Source organism: Macrobrachium nipponense, chromosome 9 (assembly GCF_015104395.2).
Source record: "Macrobrachium nipponense isolate FS-2020 chromosome 9, ASM1510439v2, whole genome shotgun sequence".
In the NCBI taxonomy this organism is placed as follows: Eukaryota; Metazoa; Arthropoda; class Malacostraca; order Decapoda; family Palaemonidae; genus Macrobrachium; species Macrobrachium nipponense.
Genome location: NC_061110.1, coordinates 11,393,278 through 11,419,830, shown reverse-complemented (window position 1 = coordinate 11,419,830; position 26,553 = coordinate 11,393,278). Strand labels below are relative to the sequence as shown.

Genomic DNA, 26,553 nt, shown 5'->3' with positions numbered 1-26,553 from the left:
GTTAAGCGCTGACTTTTCCAACATTTGCTTTAGACTTTTTTTTTTTTTGTCTTTCGGGAAGTGAGTGCCGTGTCGGTACCTAGACCATTCTTACCACGAATTTTGGGTTTACCAATCTTTGTGGAAGTTATTGGTGCTTCATAGAGAAATTCCTAGCTACGTCCACGGACTGAGATTTTGAACAATGTCTATGATGTTAACATGACTCGAATCGTATGCTCAGTGCATTAAAAGTTATAATATATAGAATATATATATATTATATATATATTATAATATATATATATATATATTACATTATAATTATATCTATATATATATATATATATATATAATATATATATATGATATATATATTATATATAATATAGATTGATGGCCTAAATATTATTATCTTCTATATTATTATAATATATAATAGAGGATATAGCTGAACTGTATATGTCTCGAGTTAGCATATTCTTTTAAGTTTATTTGAAAATGAAACTCATGATTAATTTTGACTTTAGAAAAATGTATCAAAGGAAACTTATATATGTAATTCTTTTACATCATCCTCGGTATTGAGAAAACACAAAAGATTAATTAATTCGTGGACCATTAATTAAGGTATCTGTAACTTAAGCGAAAATGACTAGTCAGTGTCTTTGTAAGGTGTTCAGCTACCACGACGCCAGAGGCCTGAACGCTCGCTCTCTCTCTCTCTCTCTCTCTCTCTCTCTCTCTCTCTCTCTCTCTCTCTCTCTCTCGTTTTTTTACGTTACCATATAAAAACGATGATTTTGTTTACCTCTCGTTTTTAAGTTATAAAACGGATGACTCTCTCTCTCTCTCTCTCTCTCTCTCTCTCTCTCAATGTTTACAGGTTATATATAAAAGCAATGATTTTGCTTATTGTGTGGTTCTGGAAAAACGATCTCTCTCTCTCTCTCTCTCTCTCTCTCTCTCTCTCTCTCTCTCTCTCTCTCTCATTGTGTACAAGTAATAATAAAAGCAATGATTTTGTTTGCCGTATATACTGAAAGAATGCCCACACTTTCACCCTTTTCAGGTGGATGTTTATTCATTATCGAAGAACGTGTTGGCGGGTGACAGCCATTGTGGTGTGTGGATGACTTAAGGGTCTTCAGCGATTAATCTTTTTGAGTTTTTTGTCGAAAGTTGTTTAGTTTGTCTTTTGTTAGCCAAGTCTTTTTAAATGTTTTATTTTATATTGAACATGGGAAGTTATTTGAAGAACATTGAAAAAGAGGGTAAAGTGGCCTTGTGATGGCTCGACTTTTTTGTTTGACTTTTTATATCCATGTGTGTATCTCTCTCTCTCTCTCTCCTCTCTCTCTCTCTCTCTCTCTCTCTCTCTTCTCTCTCCTCTCTCTTCTCTCTCTATATATATATATATATATATATATATATAGAGAGAGAGAGAGAGAGAGATTCGCACGAACATTGCTACGAATACACAAAACTCCTTACTTCCGGCTCCACTTGAGCCTTTTATGTTCAAATTAAAACACGCATGCGTGAAGGCACGAACTCTTTCAAACGAGGCATGGGGGCTGGAACAAGCACGCGCAACGCAGGTGATAGCATACATTTAGAGAGAGAGAGAGAGAGAGAGAGAGAGAGAGAGAGAGAGAGAGCGCTCTAGCGAATTCTTGCAGCCTTGCATAGTGCGAGTCTAAGAAATGGCGGGAGTACGTTTGGTTTAGTACCGGCGGTAGTAAGTAAATTTTGAATTAACAGACACATTTTTTTTCAATATTGAACGATTATTTTGATGGATAATTATGTTTACGGAATCATTTTCTTTTTTAGATTTTCAAGTCTTTAATTTTAAAAATTGCTTGCTTTTTTTATAAAGCAATTATAAAATAAATGGGTTACGGAATTTTTTTAATACAAGAGGTGGTTCAACGCCCATTTTAGTTTGTTTATTTAGAACTCTAACATTAAAGGTCTTTTGTAATCTTTGAGGTATCTCGTGTCTTCACATTAAAATTTATTCAAACTTTTTGGAAAAAACTAACGAACATTCGACGTCATTGAAAAAAAAAAAAAAAAACTGGCACCTCTTGGGTACACGGAATTGAAGTTCTGTTGTTTTTGCCATATTCGAATTTTTAAATTTAAAAGTGTAACTCCGAAGAGTAGTTAGGTAATTCAGTACAAGAATTTAGGAGGATGTGACGTTGAAGTAATTTGTTTATAAATTTCTCATTATTGTTTGTTATTTGTTATTTGCTATGTTCGGACTAGCTTGATCAGTGTTGGGTTGGTCTTTGTTTAGAATCATCGGTCTTAGTTGATCCGTGTTGTTTTGGTTTTCTATAGTATCATCGATCTAGGCTGACCATTGTTGTTTTGTTCTTCTGTTATCATCGCTGTTGGTTGTTCTTCGTACAGTATCATTATTATTGGCCTTGAGTATCATCGGTCTAGATTGATCAATGTTGTGTTGTTCCTCGTCTGTAAAATAGTTGGTATCCATGTTGTGTTGTTCTAAAGTACCATCGGTCTAGGTTAATCAGGGTTGTGTTGATCTTCGTATAGCATCCATGTTGCGTTAGTCTTCTATAGTTAACATCGATGTAGGCCGACCATTGTGGTGGTGTTCATAGCACCATCGGTCTAGGTACAGACGGCCAACAAAGAATTGGCGTAGTTTCTTAATTCATTGTTCGTTTGTGGAAATATTGCCATATGCAGGTGCCAGATTATTTACTTAACAATAAATAACATTTCCTTTCAAAGGTGATATAATTGAAATAAATTATTACATTGAACTGAGTAGACTTATTCAATGTATTAAAGATAATTATTTTGCAAAGTAAGGAAAACATATACCGATGGGTCCATGATTTCTAATTTTATTCTCAACTCTAACTTCGTGACAGCATACCGAAGATTTTGATTTGAAGTTGGCTTTGCTGCCACTCAAGTCTTGACTCAACGTATCGTACTGCACTGGGGTGTTGTCATTTCGTCTCCTACAGCCGATAAATAATACATCAAGGCATTAAAATTCTTTGAAAAACGATGTTTAGTTAAACAATTTTGTCCTTTGATCAATAAAATAATTTGCATGACAAATTTAGTGGGCCTAAATTGGACTTCTGTTTTTTCCCACATGATTTGCCTAGGTCTATTTTCAGCAGTATACTCTCTCCGGATACGTAATACTAATGAATATTTAAATTGACAAAATATATATATATATATATATATATATATATATTATATATAGATATATATATATATATATATATATATATACATATATATATACCTAGCCATTCAAAGTCAAAAAGCAATCATAAAAAAATCAAACGAATATAATTCAGTCTTATTTTTTATCGAATTCCTTGCATAATCATCCTGTTTCATTTGGACACCTTGAAAGCTGTGGGAGTCAAAACTGACGAATACATTAAGAAAGGCTTACTTTCCTTAAAGCTTTCTTAGGTTGATTTTTTTGTAGCTATTCATTTCTTCTAAATAGAAATTAATTCAAATTAGTTTCAACTGTATACGTACTAGGACCTACTACAATAAGCATATTATAAGTAGCTTGAGAGGATAAGAAATAATGAAAGGTGACGTTTCTCGTTCATATGTTTTTTTTTCTGTCATGAAAAACCTACTGCTTTAATCAAGGGTTGCTCTTTGACGGCTACAGGGTGTAACACGAGTGTATGCACATGTGGAATGAAAGATAAAGTTTCTTTGAACAGAAAATAATTTATAAACATGCATTTTAAGGCGTCCGTTGTCGGTGCTGGGAATTTTAAAATAACCGTTATCATTAGTGGTGCTTTCACGAGGAGTTCGTAGTGAGAAGTCGGATCTAGTCGCCTGAGATGTAGAAGAGAGCGGAGGTGGCGTATAGGAGTGATGGAACGATTAGGCCGATGTTAATAAAGATCTCCCAATAAAATGTATTCTTTAGGTTTTGAAGAAAAAAAATGCATGCAGCAATTGAAACCGTTTCCCTCCCTATCCGCGGTATTCACTGGCCACCGATAAAAAACAAAACTAAAAGAGTAAGCCTAACTGAATCTCTCATCCATCAAAGATAAGTTTGCTTATTCATTAGACTTATGAATTAGACAACTACCAAAGACTTCAAGTATAGATTTAAAAATCTCTTCCTCTCCATCTAAAGTTTTCATCAGACACCAGTCATAAGCAATGTCGTGATGAGGCACTAGGATTCAAAGTTCACATATGAATGCTGCTCACAACATTTACACTACTGTATTGTCTTGCTCTCATGTGGTGCTTCGAGGTGTTCCACCTCTATGGCCCATGTCCTAAAATTTTGCCGTTCTTTAAACAATTTTATTCATCTATGTATGGTTCTTTCTGGTTTATTAAGCTTTCTTGATATCTCTCCAACAGGAACTAGCACCGAATGCAGTGCAATAATTCTCTCGCTCATCGAGGGATGTTTCTTAGACCGATAAATGACACATTGACATTAGATTCCCGTGCACATGATATCAAAAGCAATAGAGTGAGGTCGCCTGGTTCACGCTGTTAATTTTTTTCTTTTTGTTTTTGGAAATTTGATAGCATTTTGTGAGATTCCAATGTTTTCTGTAAAATTTAACAAATGGAATATTCAACTGCCTTGAACTTAATATTGAAATGATAATTTAAGGACTATGTTTATGCGATACTACTAGTGATAGGTGTCCTCCTATCTATTTGTTAATGTATATCTATGGTTGTGATATGACGTTTTTTATCACTTCGTTTCGTTCACGTCATTTTGCTATATGGAAAATAGTTTTACACAATAACATAACATAATGTTCTAAAGATATCAGTGACTGTTTTTAACGTCATTACACATGATTTCTTCCACCTTTGAAAAGAAAAAATAAAAATAGATAAATAAGCATGAATCGTGTCGTCAGGCAGGTGAACGAAAAATATGAAACTCTGCCACGAGTTTTTTGGCCGACAGTACATCAGTAGTGTTATTCTCCGTATATATAGCATCCATGTTGTGTTGTTCTTCTATAGGTACCATCAGTCTAGGTTAATCAGGGTTGTGTTGTTCTTCGTATAGCATCCATGTTGCGTTAGTCTTCTAACGCAACATGTAGGCTGACCATTGTGGTGGTGTTCTATAGTACCATCGGTCTATAGGTTCATCAGTGTTGTGTTGTTCTCCGTATAAGCATCCATGTTGTGTTGTTCTTCAATAGTATCATCGGTCTAGGTGGATCAGTATTGTAAGGTACTGTACATATCACGGTAGTTTTTATCGAACACCATTCGCGAAATGGTAGGAAGTTGTAGCATCCATGGCTCAAGGTTGAGCCAGAGACTACCGTACCGTTAGAACTGAGAGAGCGGTGAGCGGAGTGTCTTTCTTTTCGGGATTTTGGGAGAGGTGTGTCCTGGGGAAGGGGGTAGGGAGGACGGTGGAAAGGGGGGGGGGGGTTAGGGGGGGGGGGGGTTTGGTGTAGGTTCGTGCGGCATTCTACAAGGTGGTTTTAGGTAGGTCTCTCTCTCTCTCTCTCTCTCTCTCTCTCTCTCTCTCTCTCTCTCTCTCTGCTAGCGAAAGTTGCCATCGAGGGTCAGTCTCCTACGTGGGTGAGGATTCCATTCGGTTTGGAGGTAGAATATCTCTCTCAATAGGTCATCTGCTCGTCTATCGGTTATATTTCTGGATATAGTTGATGTTCACCTTCAAGAATTTTTGTTTCAAAGGCATTTTTATCGAATAAACTCCACACACTTGCGTTGGCAAATACGCAAAAGTAGAAACGGCTTAAAAAGCATAGAATAACACCGAACAACAGTTCCCTTTATTAGAGAATTCCACACGAACACGTTGTAGAAACATAAAACCAAATTATGGTAGCATTTAGACCTATGAGTCAGGACCGCGTGCACCCTCAAACCTGGTTTATAAATCAAATGTTTTGAAAATAAGAAATTGGAACGAGGGGTCCATAAATCAAGTTAGGAAGGTGTCGAAGGAAGAAAATGGGGGGGAATGTGATAGATGGGGGAATGATGGGTTTGTTTATTCAGGAAGAGTTGTTGGACTGGCGGAGTGAAGTAGTAGACACGATCTCAGCTTGAAACGGAGACAAGAAGTGAACAGTAGATTATTTCTCGCTAGACCTAAATCAGAACAATGCTGTAGGAGCATTATAGTGCTCTTTGCAGATGAAATTTTATATAAGCTGCCGAATGTTAAGGATGAAATACATAAATTGGAGGGGCCCGTTCCGTTAATACCACCTGGGCATCTCAAGATGTCAGTCATTGAAAACAATGAGATCACGTAGTCATTGATCGTTAGAGAGAATAGGAACGCCCAGGAATGTTAGGAACTTTTTTTTTATCTTTTATCAGAAAAACATTGATTTCTTTTATAAACTATAGGATATTACCGAGATATTAAAAAAAAATATATACCTACGAGATTTACAAAATATTATGATTTATAAAAAAGAATTAGAACACAAAATCAATATATACTTTTTACTGAATACATTTGGAATTTTGTCTTTACTATAGGTTTCTTAATAACAGTTACCTGTCATAACATAATTTATTTGTTTCACAAAGGCACACATTTCTTCTTTAGTGTATTTGTGTTTCTTACTAATCCAAACCATATATATATATATATATATATATATATATATATATATATATATATATATATATATATATATATCAACGAATGTAAGAAACTGGAGAGGCGCAGATTAGAGCAGTAATCACTTGTCATTGATTGTCACGTCGAAACTGAGATTAAAAGCTCCGAGAAAAAGGTTGAGCATACCTATAATTTAGGTTTGATACAAAAAGACTTTTGAAGGGGAATATCGAATGGTTTTTGTAACTGTTGATAGTCGAATAGACTTGTAGTTTTAGGACCCATATCTTAGATTGGAGTAGACAATCAGTGAAGAGTGGACTACAATATCGATTTGTTGGTACATAAGGACTTGGACGTAGTTTAACAAGATGGACAAGCGCCTCAGTGGCGTGATCGGTATGATCTTGGCCTGCCACCTCGGTGGCCGCGAGTTCGATTCTCGGGCATTCTATTGAAGGGTTAGAGATGTGTATTTCTGGTGATAGAAGTTCACTCTCGACGTGGTTCGGAAGCCACGTAAAGCCGATGGTCCCGTTGCTGAATAACCACTGGTTCCATGCAACGTAAAAGCACCATACAAACAAACAAACAAGATGGACAACTTGAGCATCAGATGGAACTTGGGATACAATAAAAAGAGAAACAAGAAAAAAACAGCTTGAATCATTTCAGAGAGGAGATGAAGAACTCTATGAGAACATGCTTAAGAACTCTTTTAAAGTCTAGGTAGTGAAGTAGAATTCCTGGAAAAAAAACTGTCTGGCATTTAGTGTCATGGTTGCCCAACAGAGCTATAGTAGTAGATTCACAATACCCGTGCATCTGATGTCTAGGCCACTCCCTTAAGACGCTCCTGATTGGCTGTTGATAAGCCAATGACAGGGCTGGAAACTGTCTCTCGAGAGTTCACATGGGTAGGATCTATGTTCCATCTCTCCTGGGGCATACGTCTTTCAAAATTATTCCTCAGGAGAGATGGAACATAGATCTTACCCATGTGAACGCTCGAGAGAGACCGAGAGTTTCCAGCCCTGTGATTGGCTTATCAACAGCCAATCAGGAGCGTCACAAGGGACTGGTCTAGACATTAAATGCACGGTTGATGTGAATCTACTATAGTAGTAGTGAAATGTCTATGGATGACAAGGACAGGAAAGTAAGTTTCAGGTTTATAATTTAACTGATAAACCAGATGCTGAGGAAGACCTGAATTTACTGATAAATTAATTCACAGTTTTCGAAGTAGAATCATTGATAAACAATTTGGCTGTAGAAAGAAAACTGGACCATAAAATCATTGTAGAGATGTAGAGATAATTCTAGCGGCTAAGAATGGAGATTTCGCACACCTAATTAGATTATTTTGCAGAAAATGGAATGTGGAATGAAAAAACAAAGCATGTTTATTAGAAATTCAAAGCCATAGTCTATATATAGAAAGGGTGATCTGACTGAATGCCACAACTTTACTATATAGGAATTGTATAGTCACTCAATATAAGTTCATGGATGTCTCCGGACATTGAGCTGAATTCCATGCAACCCCTTTCTGGACAACGGGTCTTTAGAGTGACGTAAGGGCACACACCGAAACTTCCTACAGGAGAGTTAGTAGGTAGTTGAACATGTGGCCAGTTTCGTACTCCGAGACACCTGTCATCCAGAAAGGGGTGAGATGGAAATCTCTCCAACACCCGGACATCCATGTCAGAAAGGCAAAGATATAAAATTGCCAGAATGCTTAGAAATTGAATCTGGCATTAGAATAGGCAGTTGCACGGGTCAAGACATTTGTGTTAAGACACTAGCAACAATGTATGGAGTTGAGAATTCCCCTTCTGAAGACTTTTGGTGATTACGATTAAACATATTACAGTGTCCACAGACCAACATTATGGATGGAAGTTTTGCATCATTATAGCATTCTCGTTAAATATGGAATACCAATGGAAACTACAATGAAAGCAGATGATGCAAAGTTAATGGTGAGTGACTCATGTCAGTTGAATTCGCCGTAAGTAGGGAGATACCGCAGGGCGGTGTTAAGTCACCCTTGCTGTTTGAAAAAAAAAAGGGGGGATGGAGAACCTATACATTGACTCTACATGAGCTGGTAAGGTCTGCACTGTCCTTCAACAACCATATGGACCTACACAGTTCCACACTCGCCATAACCATATATGGACTCAAAACAACTCCTTTGAGTTCCCGGTGTCTTCATTATCTGTTACCGGAGCAATGATTATGTTAATTGACTCAGGTCTGGTTTTAAAAACTAGGACCAACTACCGAGTGAACTACAAACCAGTTCTTCGAAGTTTAGTAGTCGATCGCCTTTGCTAAGACGTTTGAATTACTGATCAGTATTGTTTGAAACGTTGCTATTGGTGAGTGTTGCATTTCGAGCTAATGTGAATTGTCTTCTTTACATTACTGCAAGTCACTGATACTCACAACTTTCAGTTGCGCTTCAGTATTTTGTAAGTCTCGCAGTTTTCCTAGTAGCCTACCTGGTACTTGAAATAAAAGTCCATATTCATTGCTGCTGAACTCTTGAATTACTAATAACCGCTAAATTAGTAATTAGTAGCTATTTTTAAAAGTTGGTTGTATGTATGTTTGTATGGTGCTTTTTTACGTTGCATGGAACCAGTGGTTATTCAGCAACGGGACCAACGGCTTTACGTGACCTACGAACCACGTCGAGAGTGAACTTCTACCACCAGAAATACACATATCTCACTCCTCAATGGAATGGCCGATTATAATAGTGGCCACTTGGAAATAACGTTCTGTACATGAAACCTTTCTATCAGTAGCCAAAGGTAGCTTACTCTCTTGAATTATTAGTAATTACTACCCGAGAGCAAGAGCTGGAGACTACTTGATGCATTATTCTAGAGACAATTGATCAACGCGTAGCAACGAAATAAATCGCATCCTAAAATTAATAAAGAAACTAATAAATTAGTCAGACACAATTACGTCTGCCGACACGTCTGAGTTGACACATACTACTAGGTGGTTGTCCTTATTTTGTAACACCTCTCTCTCTCTCTCTCTCTCTCTCTCTCTCTCTCTCTCTCTCTCTCTCTCTCTCTCTCTCGTGGAATATTTGTCGGTACAATAGGTATTCGACTAAGAAAGAGGGAGAGTGTGTGTGTGTCCATGCGTGTCTGAAAGTAAATAGTGAATGTCGTAACACAAAAGAGTGGTGTTCGCTTAAAACCAGCCGTGTGGTAGCACGGTCTCAGAAACCTATGTGTAAACATCTTTTCAAAAGTATTTTGTACTCGAAGTCCTGTCAGGCAGTGATGTGGTCTTGGGAATAAATGCCAGTTTTTAAAAAATATTAGTCGAGTTAGTGTTGATTAATTCTGCTGGGAGGGCGGTAACGGATAAATATTCTGAATTCCAGAAGGTGCTGAGTTTTGGACATAGCAAAAGAGAGTAGCCCAGATACTGATCGTAGATATTGGTTTCAAATTGAACGCTGCAAATTGTTTTAAGTTATTAATCTTTTTTTAATGTCTACATAAGTATGGTAATATGGGGTTTAATTTCTTCGTTGGTTGTCTCTTGGTCAATAAGATTTTCGTGTACAAACACTGTATCATTCCTGTTGTTGATTTTTGTGATAAAAACATGCAGAGCTCTTCAGTAAACGTCTTTACTAATATATGGTTAGTTCAAATAAGAATAAGGGTCCTGTAGAGTGCCTGACCTAAAAAAAGAAAAAAAAAAATGCACCGGGAGTTCGATTCTCGGACATTCCATTGAGTTGTGAGAGATGTGTGTTTCCGGTGATAGAAGTTCACTCTCGACGTGGTTCGGAAGTCTTGTAAAACCGTTGGTCCCGTTTCTGAATAACCACTGGTTCCATGCAACGTAAAAACACCATACAAACAAACATGCAGAGTAAACAATTCAACATTTGAGGTCTCATTGCTAACAACAACAACAACAACTACTACTACTACTACTACTACTACTACTACTAAATCCAAAGAAAAACACCCAAGTTGTTGTGGGTTGGGTACGCGTGGTGCTACCACACCTGCACAGGTGCCCTGGATTGCTAATATCGGAATGTGGCTCCCAGACATCGGCTTTACACACACACACACACCTTTGCTCACCAAAAAAAGAATTAAAAAAAGTCGTTTTGCCCTGATTTTTAACTACTGGATGATGATCGAGATCTGTTCGGCTGCAAGAAGGACTGTCAGGAAGTTAGTTGATGAGAGAATCGTAGGCATTACTTAAGATTCTAGTTAATTTCTTCGGTTATTTTAACCTAACATCCCTGTAGATAAGAGAGCAATTGGTGTTGACGAAGTCAGCCATTGACAAATGCAACAATTTAGTAAAGATTTATTATGTCTGGGTATTGTGCATAACCGATATCGGTTTTATTTTTTTATCCATTTGACCAGCTCTCTCTCTCTCTCTCTCTCTCTCTCTCTCTCTCTCTCTCTCTCTCTCTCTCTCTCTCTCTCTCTCTCTCTCTCTCTCTCTCAGTTCAAGTTGGCATTTGATATTGCATTTGATGTTGCATTGAAAAGCGATGGTACATAGGCCTAATTGCACCTTGGTACGCTCAAAGGATTGATTTTGCAACTAGACACTGTTTTTTTCCATCTGTCCATCTGCCTGTGGTGTTTTTGTATGGTAACACTGCGTCCCGGGCTTTAAATAGTTACGGTATGTGTAAGTTTTAGGTAAATAAAAAGATATCTGGGTGTACATTTGCAACTGAAAAGTGTTTTAATAATTTACTGTATGCGAAGTACACGGTTAATATACGAAATAGGATATTATTATTATTGTTGAATGTAAGCTGAATGTAACAATCTAAAGCCCGGGACCAGTGTTACCATACGGAAACACCACAGGCGGATGGACAGATGGAAAAAAACAGAGTATAGAGAAACTTACTTCTTAGACTATTACATTTTACGTAACTCAAGGCACAGTCTTCTTAGTAGCACTGGCCTGTTCTTATCTCCAGACGTTAATAGCTCGATTCTGAATACCCATAAATATCTTGAGTTCATTCCCAGATTTATTGTATTTGTAGCAGTGGTATTCTATAGGCTACAAACTCGGGTTAGTTTCTGGGTAGGTCTTTGCAAGGTCTTTGTATTTTGACCTTATCGTCCAGCGTAAATGAATAAGTTCAGGTGATGGTAACGATGATTAAAATTAAGTTTGAGTAAACGAAACTAGCTGCAAATAATATATAAAATAAGAAAGTTTAGCCCCGTCGAATATTGTTTTAACTAAGAAAGTTTTAGTTCCATCGAATGCTCTTAACACATTTAATATCTATTCAGTTAGTGGACAGTATAAATCTCGTTCCGAATATACAAGTATGTAGCAACGTTACGTATGTATAAGTGGAGTTCTTATAGTTTTTTATTGCAGTTATTAACCCATCGTATCTCTTCTGCAGACGTGAAAACTACGTAGAAGCAATGCTCCCCAAGACATGACAAGTATAGAGTACTCGATGGAGCCACCGAGCGGCCTACTTCGCCACCACCACTACCCTCACCAACAAGCTCGGAGCGTCGTCTCTCAGATGCCGTCGGTCTCCTCCTCTTCGGGAGCCTCGGGAGCTTCCTCCTCGGTTGGCGGATGCCGCGTGAGGTTCGTGAGGCTGGTGCGCAAAAGGAATGAATCCTACGGGTTCAGCCTCCGCGGAGGCCTGGAGCACGGCACCGGCTTCTTCATCTCGCACGTGGAGCCTGCGTCCGAGGCTTTCATGCAGGGGCTCAGGGTGAGTTTTGGGGGGTTAATAAGTCTATTGCAGAGTTGCAACAGTTCTCCTCTCTCTCATCAGTCTTTTTAGCCTTTTCCTAGCCTGTTCGTAAGTCTATTTTTTTTCGTCTAATTCGTTTTATTCATCATTTTTTAACCTGGCATATCTTTTATTTCTCTTCCATGTAACCTTTCTAAGGCCATAATTTTTGTCTAGGCCTTCCTTAGTTCCTTTTTTTCAGTCTTTTATGGAGTTGTTCTCCTTTCATTGGTCTTTTTAGCCTTTTCCTAGCCGGTTCATAAGTCTATCTTTCTTGTCTAATTCGTCTTTTTTTACCTGTCATATCTTTTATTACTCTTCATGTATCCTTTCTTTCGCCATATTTTTCTTTCTAGACCTTCCTTGTCCCTTTTTTTCCAGTTTGTTTTAGCCACTTCTCAGAACTTTATTATCTTTCCTGACATTTTTCCATTCATCTCTTCCTTCTCTTAGCCTCTCCCAACCCCTTCCCTCTCTAGCCTTTCTATCCTGTGGCATTTTATCAACCGCAAATTCAAGAGCCTATATGACATGACTCTTGGAAGATGTTGGAACTGCATTTAAGAAGTTGGAATATGGAAGGACAACTTGGTTGAACCGCCGGTGATAGAGTTATTGTGATTGAGTGGCAGAGCAGGTTATGTAAGGTATATTTGGTTGAGGGAAAGGATCCAAAGAAATGGGTGAAGTAAATAATCCTTTGGCTCTAGGGTAAAGGTGATAAAACAGACAAATTCAATTCAAATTCAAAAAATTTATTGATATACATCAAATGGAGTGTAGCAGCATGCTGCTATACTCACCTACAAAATTCAAAAGATTCCAGGGAAAAAAACATAAAAAAAAAACAGTAATGAAAAGCAAATATTTTACATGAGAAGAATTTGAACCCGATTTATACAAAAGCAAATGCCAAGCTATAATGCAAATTTTATACAAATCAAATGTTGATAATATACTATAGCAAAATTACAATAGGCAAAAGTCATACAAAACAAATGTAACAAAAGTAAACGTTATATTAAAAGAAAAATGTTAAGAAATGGTACAAAAAAATCAAGTTATAAAAATCATACTAAAGGACAGGCAAATGGCTCACAATTATTTATTCCAAAATAAATTAGGAAATTTCTTTACAATTTTGGAACAAACGTCATTTTTCAGAAAATAACGTACTTGATTTGTAAAGTATGTTTCCGTAACTCACCACATAATTTACATTTATATACCAAACGTTACCTGATAATTAGATAATGCCCTTCCATATACAATATCGCTGTTTTCGGACACAACCAAATAGTGTCTCATACTGACACTACCATTGTTTAAAATTTGTCGAATTTCAGCCGCTTCCCACAAAGACCTCTTCATTATTAGCCCATTCTTTATTCTGCTCAGTCATTGTGCATTCTGTATCAATATTATTTTTGTTTGTAGCATCCTTTGCCAAACTACCAGCCATCACATTCAACTGAATACTAACGTGAGATGGCACGCAGAAAAACTTGACAAAATACCCTTGATCTTCAATTGCGTATACAAGTTCTTTACACTTACTAATTCCCTCTGGCAATCTACGAAAACAAACACGTCTTTCATCTTGTTTACTACTAAGGTTAACCCTTCATGAATGGCATGTAATTCAGCAGCAATAGTAGAAGTTTTATCCTCTATTCTTTTTGACAGCGTCTCGTCAGTACTCACATCAGTCAGTACGAATTACCGCAGTTAATAGTACTAATGAACCGGTAACCTCCGTTTTTTCCTCTATAAACACGTTATGGGAAAATGGAATGTTTACTCGTAAAATCAGCAGTCGAAGTCTCAAAAAAAAAAAAAAGTAATAACATTAAAATTATCATAATGCTTTATTATTTATGCACAAAAGCAGCGGCTCCCTCGTACATTCACGCAGAACAACAACCTGTCAGTACCGCTATCAAACAAAAGATAAAAAGAGCATTTGGTAGTAATAAGTAATTCCTTATTTGGAGTAAAACATTATATACATGTTTTGAAACAAAACTAACTCTCAAAGTAATTCCAGAAACGCTGGAATGCCGGACGTTGAACTTTTAAAAGATTTCTTAACCTCCACTTCCTTCACCTTTCTCTTGTTTTAAAAGACTCCACCAGACTGTCAAATATTTTTCTTTTATTTTCTTTTCGACGAATCTTGATTCGAGCAGCTGAACTCTCAATTTCTTGCTCGAGTGACTTCTTTAGCCATTTTTTCTTTTAATTTTTTTTATCGTCTTTTATCGCGGTTCTATGAGGCATTTATTTCATTTTTGTTTATATATAGTCTAGTAATAGTCTTAACCTTCCTATTCTGAAGAATTACTTTAGGTATTCAAAGAGTATGTACGTACCAACGTACGAAACCGTAACGAGAGAGAGAGAGCGAGAGAATCTCTCTGGGAAAACAGTGTATTTCCCGCCATTTTTTCATCATGAAACTTGTGACAGTCACACTAGACCGATTAAATAACCGAGAACTCTTCATTCCATCGTCTTCACGATTTTGAAAGTGAAGCTTCCGTTATTAAAACAAAGATACATCAAGTCACAATCATAGAAAACTAGTACAGTCATTTTGAAAGTAAATTTATCATCAGAATTCTTAGGCGATTTTCGAAATATAAATCTTACCTTCCCACCCAAGAAAGGTGACCCAGATTACCTCGTCTGAATCATATATCTCGCCCAGATTTTTGTTAGATAATCGTCAGAATTCTTAGGCAAATTTAGAAATATAAAGCTTCCCCCCACTCTCGCCAAAAAAAAAAAAAAAAAAAAAAAAAGTTGGACATGAGACTAGAGTCCGTTTAGAGAACTCGGTGAACCAATAAATGTTTGAACTTCACGCGTGGGTGACGCGTCGGGCAGCGACACCTCTGCTACACAAAGACGACCCCTTCCTGTGACAGGTTTTAACATAGAACTGCCAGGTGTTGTAAATGTGTTATAATAATTATCGTATTATTATCCTTCTCTCTCTCTCTCTCTCTCTCTCTCTCGTACAGCCATTGTTGACCCGTTATGGTATACACACACACACACACACACACACACACACACACACACACACACACACACACACATATATATATATATATATATATATTATATATACATATATATATATATATATATTATATATATAGATAGATAGATAGATAGATAGATAGATAGATAGATAGAGATATATCTCTATCCTAATCTCTCCTCACCACCAACATATTGCAAGAGGTGATATGACTTTGTCTGTGGGTATATACGAGTTAATAACAGGATTAAAATCCTGCTCTGGCATAAGGCCAGCTTAATCTAGAAAAAAAAATCTGTAGCAGCAAAGATTTGGTAACCTAGTGATGTGTGGAGTTCTCAACATGCTGCTTCTATGTTCCTTAATTCTTTGAACAATGATTTTGTAATAAGCCTTTTTTATACTTAATATACTTTCTTTTCGTAATGAAATGGCTTAAGGGATGGGGGTAAGCCGTACATATTTGCCTTAAAGCTAGGCTTATACCAGAAAATATTTTTCTCTTAAAGCTAGGCCTATACTATACCAGAAAAGCAAAGATTTAGTCAGTAGTGCAGTAGCATTGAATAAATAGCTCATGGGATTTAATGATGTAATTTAATTATGTGGGTTTGAATCCTATGCTTTAAGTTACGTAGACTCATAAAAATGCAACTTAATATGAAAATGTAAACATTGTATTTGCCGTGAGGCTGTATTATTCTTCTGCTGTAGTATTTTTTTTTATGTGTTTTTTTTTAGTGTTTGTTTATAATAACCAGTAAATATTTATAGAAATGCCTTGTTTTATGTCGGCTGTTTTTGTCATGAGCGCTTTGTCAGAAGAATTGTCCACCTTCTATTAGTATATATACTGACGGCTCAGTCTGTATAAGCGAATTTTATGTTCTTGAATAGCACAGAAGAATCTGCCGTGAGTTTCTTTGTTGTTAACAGCTGCTTTCTCACAATTCCAGGCAGGGGACCAGTTGTTGAGTGTAAATAACATCAGCGTGGACAAAGCAATACACCGCGAGGTCACTGCAATGGTCCAAAGCAAGTCCAGTGTGATTTTGAAAGTGAAAAGCACCGGTATTATCCCTGTTAAAGAGTAAGTGTTGTGTACTTTTTCATTCTGGTATGATCTGCAGTACATTTTGAAATGGGCGTTTAAGGCTTTTGCCAGGGTCATGGCCACATCATCTCCCCTCCAATTGCTTATTTCATTCAGAATTTTGTGAGCACATGAATATGTAGGTACTTTGCAAAGGCATACACACTCATCAGGAAGCTTTCATGCTTAATATTTATTTGACAGGTCTGATAAACTTAGCCCCGTCACCGGTTGAGTTTTTCTGTTATTTTTATGAGATCATTGTTTTGAACAACAAATTGTCAGAGTCTAACTTGCAATGACCTTTTTTCATTTAATAGGACTTAAATTTATCAAAAGAAGATTTCACGTGATGAGTAATCAAAGTACAGCAGTTGTATGTCAGGAATCACAAGTACTGTACATGTGCACTATTAACATTTCTGAAATGAGAATCCACATTGGTATCTGATGAAGTTTATTATGTTGAATTTTTTAAATGATTTGGTGTATGTAAGTATGAGTAAACTTTTATCAGTTGTGACTTAAAGAAAATCACCATCTCCATTAGATAAATGCACACACAGCCCATAAAACAAATTCTGGTTGAATCTTCTGCTATTGGAGTAATCTTGCTGGTAGTACTTTACTCGTTTTAGAAGAAGTATCCTCTTATCTCATTCTCAAGACGCACAGAATTACTGTGAGGTCTTCTTGATAAAGGTCCTATATATTGTAACTATAACACTTAGAATGTGAGTGATAGCAACAGCTAAAGAGATTTGCATATGCATACAGCATCAGCATTTAGATATTGTAAGCTGTTGGATGTTCTGATGAGCTGTATTGGAGATAACTGCAGTGTTGGTCAGATATTAATAATATAAAAAATAGTAATATAGACTGATAATTTCTGTGTACATATATCTCTTCTTTCCTATATAATCATGTAGTAGCATAACTGACAAGATATATAGAAGGCTTTCGTATGCGTTATATTGTGTACATTGATGTTTGCTCTGTACTGTGTTAAAATGCTTATACATAGAGAGAAGGCTCAGGAAAGCAGACCACTTGCATAAGAATTACTTGGTAAGCCCCATTCAGTGCAAGAGATAACCAGTACAGTCAGTCCTCCATACCTTATCACTTCCAGAATTTGAAGTTCTTTACCTTCCTCAGTGCTTTGTGAATCATTTAACTTTCTTCTTCCAAAAGAAGTAAATTCCGTTAATGCGAACAATTAAATTTAAGTTCAGTGTATTGCAAAACCATCTCTTCTAACTAAATCAGTTTTTTATACTAACAGGAATTGACGGATACAGTACTGTATGTATACAGTAATAGAATATGTAGTCATTGGGCCAAGCTATCAGATCTTCTGTCCTGCAGATTAAAGATATAAGGATATAATTTGAAAGGTTATTTATACATACATTGCATCATAGTAGATTATACTCTTTAGGTTATAAAGTATATTATGCTCTTTAGGTTATACAGTATATTACACTCTTTAGGTTATACAGTATATTATACTCTTTAGGTTATACAGTATATTTTTTGCAATGGTCAGTCAGACTGGTAACTGAATGTCCCAATCTTGCCGAGGCCCTCAGAAAAAGGAAAAAAATGTGTCAAAGAAAAAGAAGTGTGACTATACCTAATGAAGTGAGATGTTACCAGTAATTCATTTGTAACATTGCTTATTCACAAACCATTAATTCAAGGTGTATGTTATGATTATGAAAAAGAGATATGGACAACACAAGGGTAAAACTTTTCACAGTTGACATTAACATTGCAGGCATCGAGGTGACCCACTGACGTGGCTCATGGTGGATGAAGATGAGGACGACAATCTCTCCAATGGGGCTGCAGATCCATACAGTCATTCTGGACAGGAAAATGACTACAGAGGATTCCGTTCGTCGTCAAGTCACGAGCCTTCTCATGTCCATGGTGGCAGTGCGGCAGCCAACAACTGCCGCGCTCAGGTGGTTATATCCTGTGGTGGAAAAGTTGGACTTGGATGCAGGTGAGAGTCAAAAATGGAACACTGATATAGGTCTACAGTATTTTCACATACTGTAGTGAATTGAGACCGCAAGAGTTGCATTCGTAGGCTTAGGATTTTTCTTAAGGGCGAGTTAGAACTTTGATCAGTCAAGTTAGACAAACTGGAGAGCTGTGTGGGAAGACAAAAGGGAATGAACACCATGTAAAAAACAGAGATTCATTTTTTTTATATGGAGACTGAACGAAATAGTAGTTGGTATTGTGATTAATGACAACAGCTATTAATAAAAAAAATAAATCATGATGTTTGTGAGAGAGAATTGGTGACAGTAACTGAGGAAGAAAGACTTACTGTATGTAAGAGTTACGTACTATCAGAATTTAGATCCAGTACAGTCATGGGTGATTTGGATAGACAAGGAGCTGATGATCACTTTTGAGAGAAAATAAGGCAGAAATATAACTGCAATGTTGATGGAAGGTAGAGAATACAGGACCAAAGTAGTTCGTGATTTGTTTAGAAAGTGATTATTAAATGTCTGAAAGAGAAACAGTAGTGATTGGAAAATATAGACACAGTATAATGTTACATATCACTTCTTTAATATCTTGCTTTTATTTGCTCATGTACAGAACAAACCTTGGTCTTAATATATGGATAAATTGTCTGGTACTACGTATATATGAAAAATTCAAACAGATTTAAAATTTTTATTTCTTGGATAAAGTTGATTTTTTTCCTCTATTCACCTGTGTTTTAGTTTCAGATTTTTTTATCAGGTGTCTTGTGTTGCGTTTGCACCATTTTTCTTTTTCGTATCCATGGTGATTTTTCCAGAATGTCATTTTTGCTATTTGCAGTTGTAAACATCAGTTTCTTGTCTCTTAGTAATTCTTAATCTCCACATTCCTGTTTAATAACAATTAATGCATTAGGCATTTAAAGTTTGTAATATAACACTTGTTGCTGCCATCTTTTTTCAGCATATGTAAGGGCCCTCCTGAAAAACCAGGAATCTTTGTACAAAGTGTGAAGCCAGGTGGAGTGGCTAAGAGTGCTGGACTACGGCCAGGAGACCAGATTCTTGCTTGCAATGACATCAGCTTTACCCATTTAGAATTTGCAGAGGTAAGTGCATATATAGTATAATTTTATTGCATACCATAAACATTTGCTCTTGAAATAGAATTTTTGCTTGATTAACGGTAATGCACTTATGACCTGTATAAAATAAAGTTAGCAGTTTTCATTGAATTAAATAAAATTTTCCTTGTATGTATGAACTAGTGCTTTTAATGGAGATCTGCTTGAATAAAGTGCACAGAAATTTTCTTTTTTTACAATAACACAAATGCCATTGCTTGTAAATGATCAGTCACACGCTCACACTGTTAGCTATTATTACACTAATATCTTTAAACGCGAATTTCATATGAATTTAGATTTTAATTATAACACTGATGACCTGTTAGTTTGGATCCCCATACTACTCTGTTCAGTGCATTGAAGCTTTTGTTGCTCTCGTGCTACTCAAATCCATTTTGTCCTTATACAAGCAGTCTTGAATTTTCACCCATTGGTCTTTCTGGCAGATTTGCTCTCTCTCTCTCTCTCTCTCTCTCTCTCTCTCTCTCTCTCTCTCTCTCTCTCTCTCTCTCTCTCTCTCTCTCTCTCTCTCTCTCTCTCTGAGCAAGGTAAGGTTTTATAATTTATTACTTAAAGCATCTCAATTTCTTGTTATTTTGTGTACTTCTCCCATTAACCAGTAGTTTCCTTTTTGATTCCCTATATTTTTTGTTTCACATTAATCTAGTAGTAAGTGGGTTGTAATTTTTAATATTTAATTTCCATTCTGTGCCTGTTTAGCTCTTTTTCAAAAGTGTTGAGATAAGATGATTATCATTTAAACTTTGACTTCGTTTCAGGCTGTTTATGTCCTAAAGTCATCACCACATTTGGTTCTGGACATCCTTAGAGGAGCTGGCCTAGACTTTGTTGCAGGAGAATCGTCAGGGTACAATTCTTCAGCTTCATCTATCGCTGGAGACCAGACTCCTCCTTCCTCCTCTTCTGACCCAAGGGATTCTGATCATAGTGTTACCAGCAGGTGATTATTTAAGAAAATTTAACTTGAGGCTTATGGTATTGGATTTTGATGAAAAAAATATTTCCTCATTCATGGTAATACACAAAATCTCATTTTTACTGTAAAACCCATTGTAGTGTTCAAATTTTTAGTTTTGCTTTTAAGTTGAATTCTGATTTTGAAATCTTGCAGTACAGTGGTAAATTTGAAAAGGATTGTTGATTGAAATAGTGCAATTAATTTCATTATTTGCTGAAATAAACAGTGTAAAGAAGGTTACAGATATACCCCCATTCATATTTTATTTAGCATGATGTACAAGATGATTACCTATGGAATCTCAAAAGTAGAGAGTCACCCTTCATATTATAATGTAGGCTTATGATTAAGAGTAAGAAATAGGGAAGGAAGAAGAACAAAGCAATGCTACAATACTTTGAATTAGTAATTAGACAGTTTGGTAGACATCTTGGTAGCTGTACAAAAGTAGTGGATTAAAAGTTTAGAGAACATTCAATCTTCCCACTCACGACACTCAGCCACAACTTATTTAGTGTAATGAAAACATCAGTTGTGTACTTTCCTGTCATTGGTAAGGAATTTCATACGCCTTCTCCATCCTCTCACCAAGAGATTAAGGTCTCTTTCAACTAAACTATTGTCATAGTAAAGTTGTATCTTTAGGGGAGAAGATAAAATTACCAAGAAAGATTTGAAATCTTACACACTTAATTTTACTTCAGTTTACTCTATTGATATCAGTACTGTAAAGTCTTACAGGTTAATGTTAGTAATGGTGGCTATGTTGTAGTGTTAATGTATAAGAATATTCAAGAATGCTGTAGGTGATGGAAAAGTGGTTATTTTACTTTCCAACAAACAGACTGAGTGCTGTTAGTCAGCACTTGTCTTTGGATCGTTCAAGAGGCTGGAAGGAAATTGAGGCGGAATGGGCAGATGCAGAAGCAGCTGAGAAGAGACATCAGTTACAGTCGGCTCAGAGGATTCTGAGAACTCGTGCTCAAGTGAGTAGGAATGTGTTCTTAATGGCTCCTTGGTTCATATTAATGTTAGTTATTGATTACTGCTAAACATTTCCTTCTTTAACTAGGAAGGTGATTAGAATGATGGTTGTGGACTTTATTGCTTAACTTGTATGATGGAAGTAAATTAATTACAGGCAGTCCCCGGGTTACGAGGGGGGTTGCGTTCTTGAGACGCGCTGTAAGCCCAAAATCGTCGTAAGCCGGAACATCGTCGAAAATCCTAAGAAAACCTTACTTTTAATGCTTTGGGTGCATTGAAAACTATGTAAACTGCATTCTTATTGCATTTTTCATCCAAAAATCTTTCAAATATTGATTATTTTGCATTTTTGGTGTCATATTTCATCTGCCAGATCAGCGTTGTAGGCGTCGTAACCCTGGAAATAATTTCTGATGACTATAATTGAAAAGCGCCTTAACCTCGGAACGTCGTAAGCCGAACCCGTCGTAACCCGGGGACTGCCTTACTACTAAACACCTATGTGGTGTGAGTCCTTCATTGATAGGCCTTGATATGCTATATACAGAGGTTTAAAGGACTGAAAATGCTTTTTCTTTTGTTCATAATGAAAATGTCAGTTATGATCAGCACAAGGGTCTCTTGAGAAAGGAAAAGTTTTTGAATTCTGTAACTTCAGGTTTATTAAGGTAGTATATAGCATTTCAATGTGTATTCACGGTTTTCAGTTTATTTGCCTAATGTTTGCATGGAAAATTAAGTACTGTACAGAGCAAATGGATCTTCAGGTGTATCTGGATTCCCATGAAAGATTTAATGAAACAATGGTCCACAAATACTTTTTCAAGATCTCAAGCATTTCACTACGATGTTGTTGTTTTCTACATTTTAAGCCTACCATTGAAATAATGTTTAATTCTTATTAGACCTCATTTAAATAACTTTTTTAGATTTAATTTAAATTAGGTAAGATAAAATGAAATTTCTTTAAGATTCTTAAAAGTTTCAGTCGTGGACTTTATTCAAAGCCTTGTAATTGACTATGGTTAAAAAGTATGTAGGCCATTATTCAAAATATTATTAGTGTCATTGTAAGTGTTCTCCCTGTGGGACTTTGTCATGAAATAACAAATCAAATTAGTATAACCAGTTCATAGACAGGATGCAATTAAGAACAAGTGAGGCAGAAAGATTTACACATTGAAATTTATATTGACCCAGAAAGAAATTAAGAACAAGGAACAAGGTTTACCCTTCAAAATTTATATTGATTCCAGATCACTAATTAGGCTTCGAATTTTCAGTCACATCGCCAAATGCACAAACTAGCTATCTGTACCAAACAAGTGCTAACTGCTGTAACTTCATCTAAAGTGATCATTGTTTAACACCCATCATGTTTAATAAGGAATTGGATGGAAACTAATTAAAGCAGATCAAACCTGCCATAATAGAAACAAATTAAAAGAAGATCAAACATACCATTAGGTTATGGCATTCTTCAAGCTTAATGAGACCTGTACTTAAGTGGTAATTTATTTTGTCGTTGAATTATTCAAGCTTGTTTGGCCCGTGGTTATTTACTAAAGTCATTAAGGTCTGCTCCTGTATGCGGAGAGTGTAGGTAAGCACTAAAAGTTAAACATATGAACAGAAGGTTAGATTTGGAAATAAGTCAAAGAATTGTCATCAACCCATCTCGATTTTTTATTCATCCAAATAAATTTTTCAAGAATTGCAAGTCATTATACAAGATTTAAATGTTGTTAAAGAGCAAAACGTTTGTGCCACCCCTCTTCGAATTTAGTACTACCGTATTTTAACTCTTTGGTCTTGTTCTACTACCTACCCCATAGTAAGTCATTTTGAATAGAATCTAACCCTTTGAAAACAGCCTGATTCAGAGTCATATGTACAGTTTTCATTCTAAAATAGATAGAACAAATGTTATGTACCTGTATAATAACGTTAGACATTATTTGTCAGCTTCTCAAGTTGTAAATGATAGCTCTTCAGGGTTACCTCATTTTACATTGTGCTTTTATGTTATACTGTATTGGATAAAAGCTTGGCAGTTTTATTTTTCTTTCCTGTGTACATTGCTGCTTTGATCACTTATTATTTTGGCAGTAGGGAATTGTAATGGTTCTCTTTTTATGGGTACATTGTAGAAAATATCTTAAGTTTGGGCTTTTTTCCATCACTACTTAAAGGTTGGTTAAGATTAGCACTGTATTTGTGTGGATTATGATAAGGCATATTGATGCACTCTTTAGAGGTTGGTTAAGATTAGCACTGTATTTGTGTGGATTATAAGGCATATTGATGTACTCTAAATAAACCCCATCTCAGATATTTGCTATACTATTTTTAATAAGAAAAATACAGAATTCTTACTAGACACTTGTTGTTCTTGTTTGGGTGCTGAAAGCAACATTTAATGAATATATGAATATGAATCTTATATGCCAGAAAACAATTTTTCCTTGGGAAGATGCACATTTTTCATGGGTCTTAATCAGCATCAGGGACAATGTTTTGCCTGTGTCTTGTAACATTTAATCAATTAAAAACTACTAGTATTTGGGTCTTCACACCAGAGGTAAATGTTGGAGGCAGTTCAGCATGATAAATTAGCATTATACTTGTATCCTATGATATTAACCATTTTGAAATCTCTGTACATGCATTTAATATGGCATATCAAATGCCCAGAATTATTTCATTTTAGCACAGCACTGGTTATCAAAGGATTGATTATTACTAGCTTGTGCTGCAATGGAGATGAGTTAAATGTATCATAAAGTGTTTTTACAAGTACAAAATAAAGCAGTTTTACCTTGCAAAACATAGTTAAAAAAAAAGTTATCCTCCAAGGTTTTCGAGTCCTCGGGCATTTTGAAATACAATTTTTCAGGCCAGTGACATATACGTATATTAATTTTCAGAGGGATGCCAACCACAGGCTTAATGCCTCCAACAGTAGGTCATTGTGTAATTTGAGTGTTGGCTTCAGAGACGATGATAATGAAGAGTCCACTGCCTTCAGGGATACAGGGCATCCTTACTCTCCTGTTGTACCCTCAGCATCTCGTCTTCCAGCACACACTCACTACAAACCTGCTCTTAGGAGTACAAGGTCAAGTAGTGATGTATCGAGTGACACAAGTCATAAAATAGCCTTAGTGACTTCGCATGATCCACACGTCAGTAACATTGTAGTTACAGGTGGACCTAAGAATGAGAGAGATGCAGTTTCTAGACTGGAGCAACTTTCCAGCCCTTCTGCCAGTAGGGTAAGTCTGGATTGATTCTTTCCAAAGTGGACTTCATTTGTACAGTACTTTGACTTTCATCACCTCCACCATGAGCATCATCGTCATCATCAGTCTATATCAACATTCTATGTCAGGCCTTCCTTTCACATGGTTTGGCATCTGAAAAATTTACTCCACACATTTGTTTTGTGCACTGTCTTCTTGAATTGCAGTCTTGTCCAATTTTATAAATCCTTTCTCCATGGTTTTCATAGGCTTTTCCACTTTTTGATGCTCTGCCAATCCCAGGTGATTGTATCTCCCTGTTTCATATGCCCAGATTTTTTTTTCTTGAGATCTGTTTCTTTTTCCAGCTTCTGAACACTGTGATACCACTTCATTTGTTATATAGCCGTAACAGAATCATTCCAACCATGAATTTAAGCAATCTTGTTGCCACTGCATGTAGAAGCACAAATCATGCTCTTCATAATTTTTTTCATCCTGTTAACTAATGGGATATTTACCATTAATCCAGCTATCTCTTTCTGGTTCATCCAGGCTGGTACATACTACTAGTCCCCAGTAATCTGGTAATACAATCCAGTTGATCACCAAGGTAACAAATGTCTGCATCCTTCTAGGCCTCTCCAGGTGTCATAACAAAGTCCTGATCCATCCCATTACCATTAGCTTTTCTTGTGGGTACCAAACTAGGCATTCCTGACAACTTCCTGCATTCACCCCTATCACCATGGTTTTGATTTTCTTTCATAGATTTTTCGTTTCTGTTATCAATTTCACTCTTCCATCTTATAACCAATCTGGACCTCATTCTTCTGGTCTGCTTTATCACCTGGTCATATGGTTACTGTAGTTCAGTCCTTCCTTTCCTTAGTATTATTATTAAAGGAAGGACGTAGTCTCACGTAAAGTTAAATTAGTTGGGCAGCTAGATAAGAAGATTCCAAAGACAGGAGATCAACAATAAGAGGAAGCATTATATCAGAGTTCCATATGAACTGTGTACACAATTACCCCTTGGGTTGATACATTGAAACTAGAGTGCTGTTACTATTAGGATTACAATTTTTTGTTGTTAGTGCGATGAAGCTGTCAGCAGCACAGTAATTTTATTAGTATTATTATTTCACTATTGAACCAAGCTACTTTGTGTCATTTCAAGACACACAATTCTGGCCAAAAGGTTTATCAGGCATTACAAAAATTAAGTGTTTGTAATGTTTTGAAGAATTTGGCTAGTCCAGTAAGAGAGAAGCAAGTAAGAAGAAAGCAAAGATATCAGGTGAAAAGTAAAACCAGACACAATGGAGCTGTGAACTGAACAAGTGCTGCTTAAAACTGTAGTCAAGCTTCAATTTTGGAAAGACACACTTGGCAGTATCCTCTGCTGGGATGATGGTAACCAATAGAGGTCTGCATACAAATTGGAATTTGATGTATATAGGTACAGCATATGTATTGCAGTTTACTTTTGATTTTTTATATAGTGTCATTGGAACCTTTTATATCTCTCCAAAAAATTAGAATGAACTCTCTTGAGGTTGATACAGATAGGATTGCAAAGATAGGTTCTCGAAGTAGAGTGGTAACCAAGTTATTTGTCACATAAATT

General features: G+C 36.3%; 1 protein-coding gene and 1 long non-coding RNA gene across 9 annotated transcripts in view; one reads left to right on the top strand and one right to left on the bottom strand.

Moving 5' to 3' along the window:
• Positions 1-26,553, top strand: part of LOC135218597 (protein scribble homolog) — a 73,188-nt gene that overhangs the window by 25,820 nt on the left and 20,815 nt on the right. For 7 of the 8 annotated variants that reach the window (XM_064255020.1, XM_064255021.1, XM_064255022.1 and 4 more), the window contains 7 exons: positions 12,084-12,410; positions 16,437-16,570; positions 18,357-18,587; positions 19,553-19,697; positions 20,495-20,676; positions 21,539-21,680; positions 24,609-24,956. In XM_064255020.1, coding sequence (XP_064111090.1) covers positions 12,120-12,410; positions 16,437-16,570; positions 18,357-18,587; positions 19,553-19,697; positions 20,495-20,676; positions 21,539-21,680; positions 24,609-24,956 — 1,473 coding nt within the window. In that variant the 5' untranslated portion in view covers positions 12,084-12,119. The remainder of the gene's footprint in view (positions 1-12,083; positions 12,411-16,436; positions 16,571-18,356; positions 18,588-19,552; positions 19,698-20,494; positions 20,677-21,538; positions 21,681-24,608; positions 24,957-26,553) is intronic. The other variant, XM_064255026.1, reaches the window with a different exon arrangement.
• The window catches only part of LOC135218598 (uncharacterized), a 37,721-nt gene continuing 29,748 nt past the window's right edge, over positions 18,581-26,553 (bottom strand). Inside the window, exon 4 of the long non-coding RNA XR_010315363.1 lies at positions 18,581-18,737. This is a non-coding gene — a long non-coding RNA (uncharacterized LOC135218598). The remainder of the gene's footprint in view (positions 18,738-26,553) is intronic.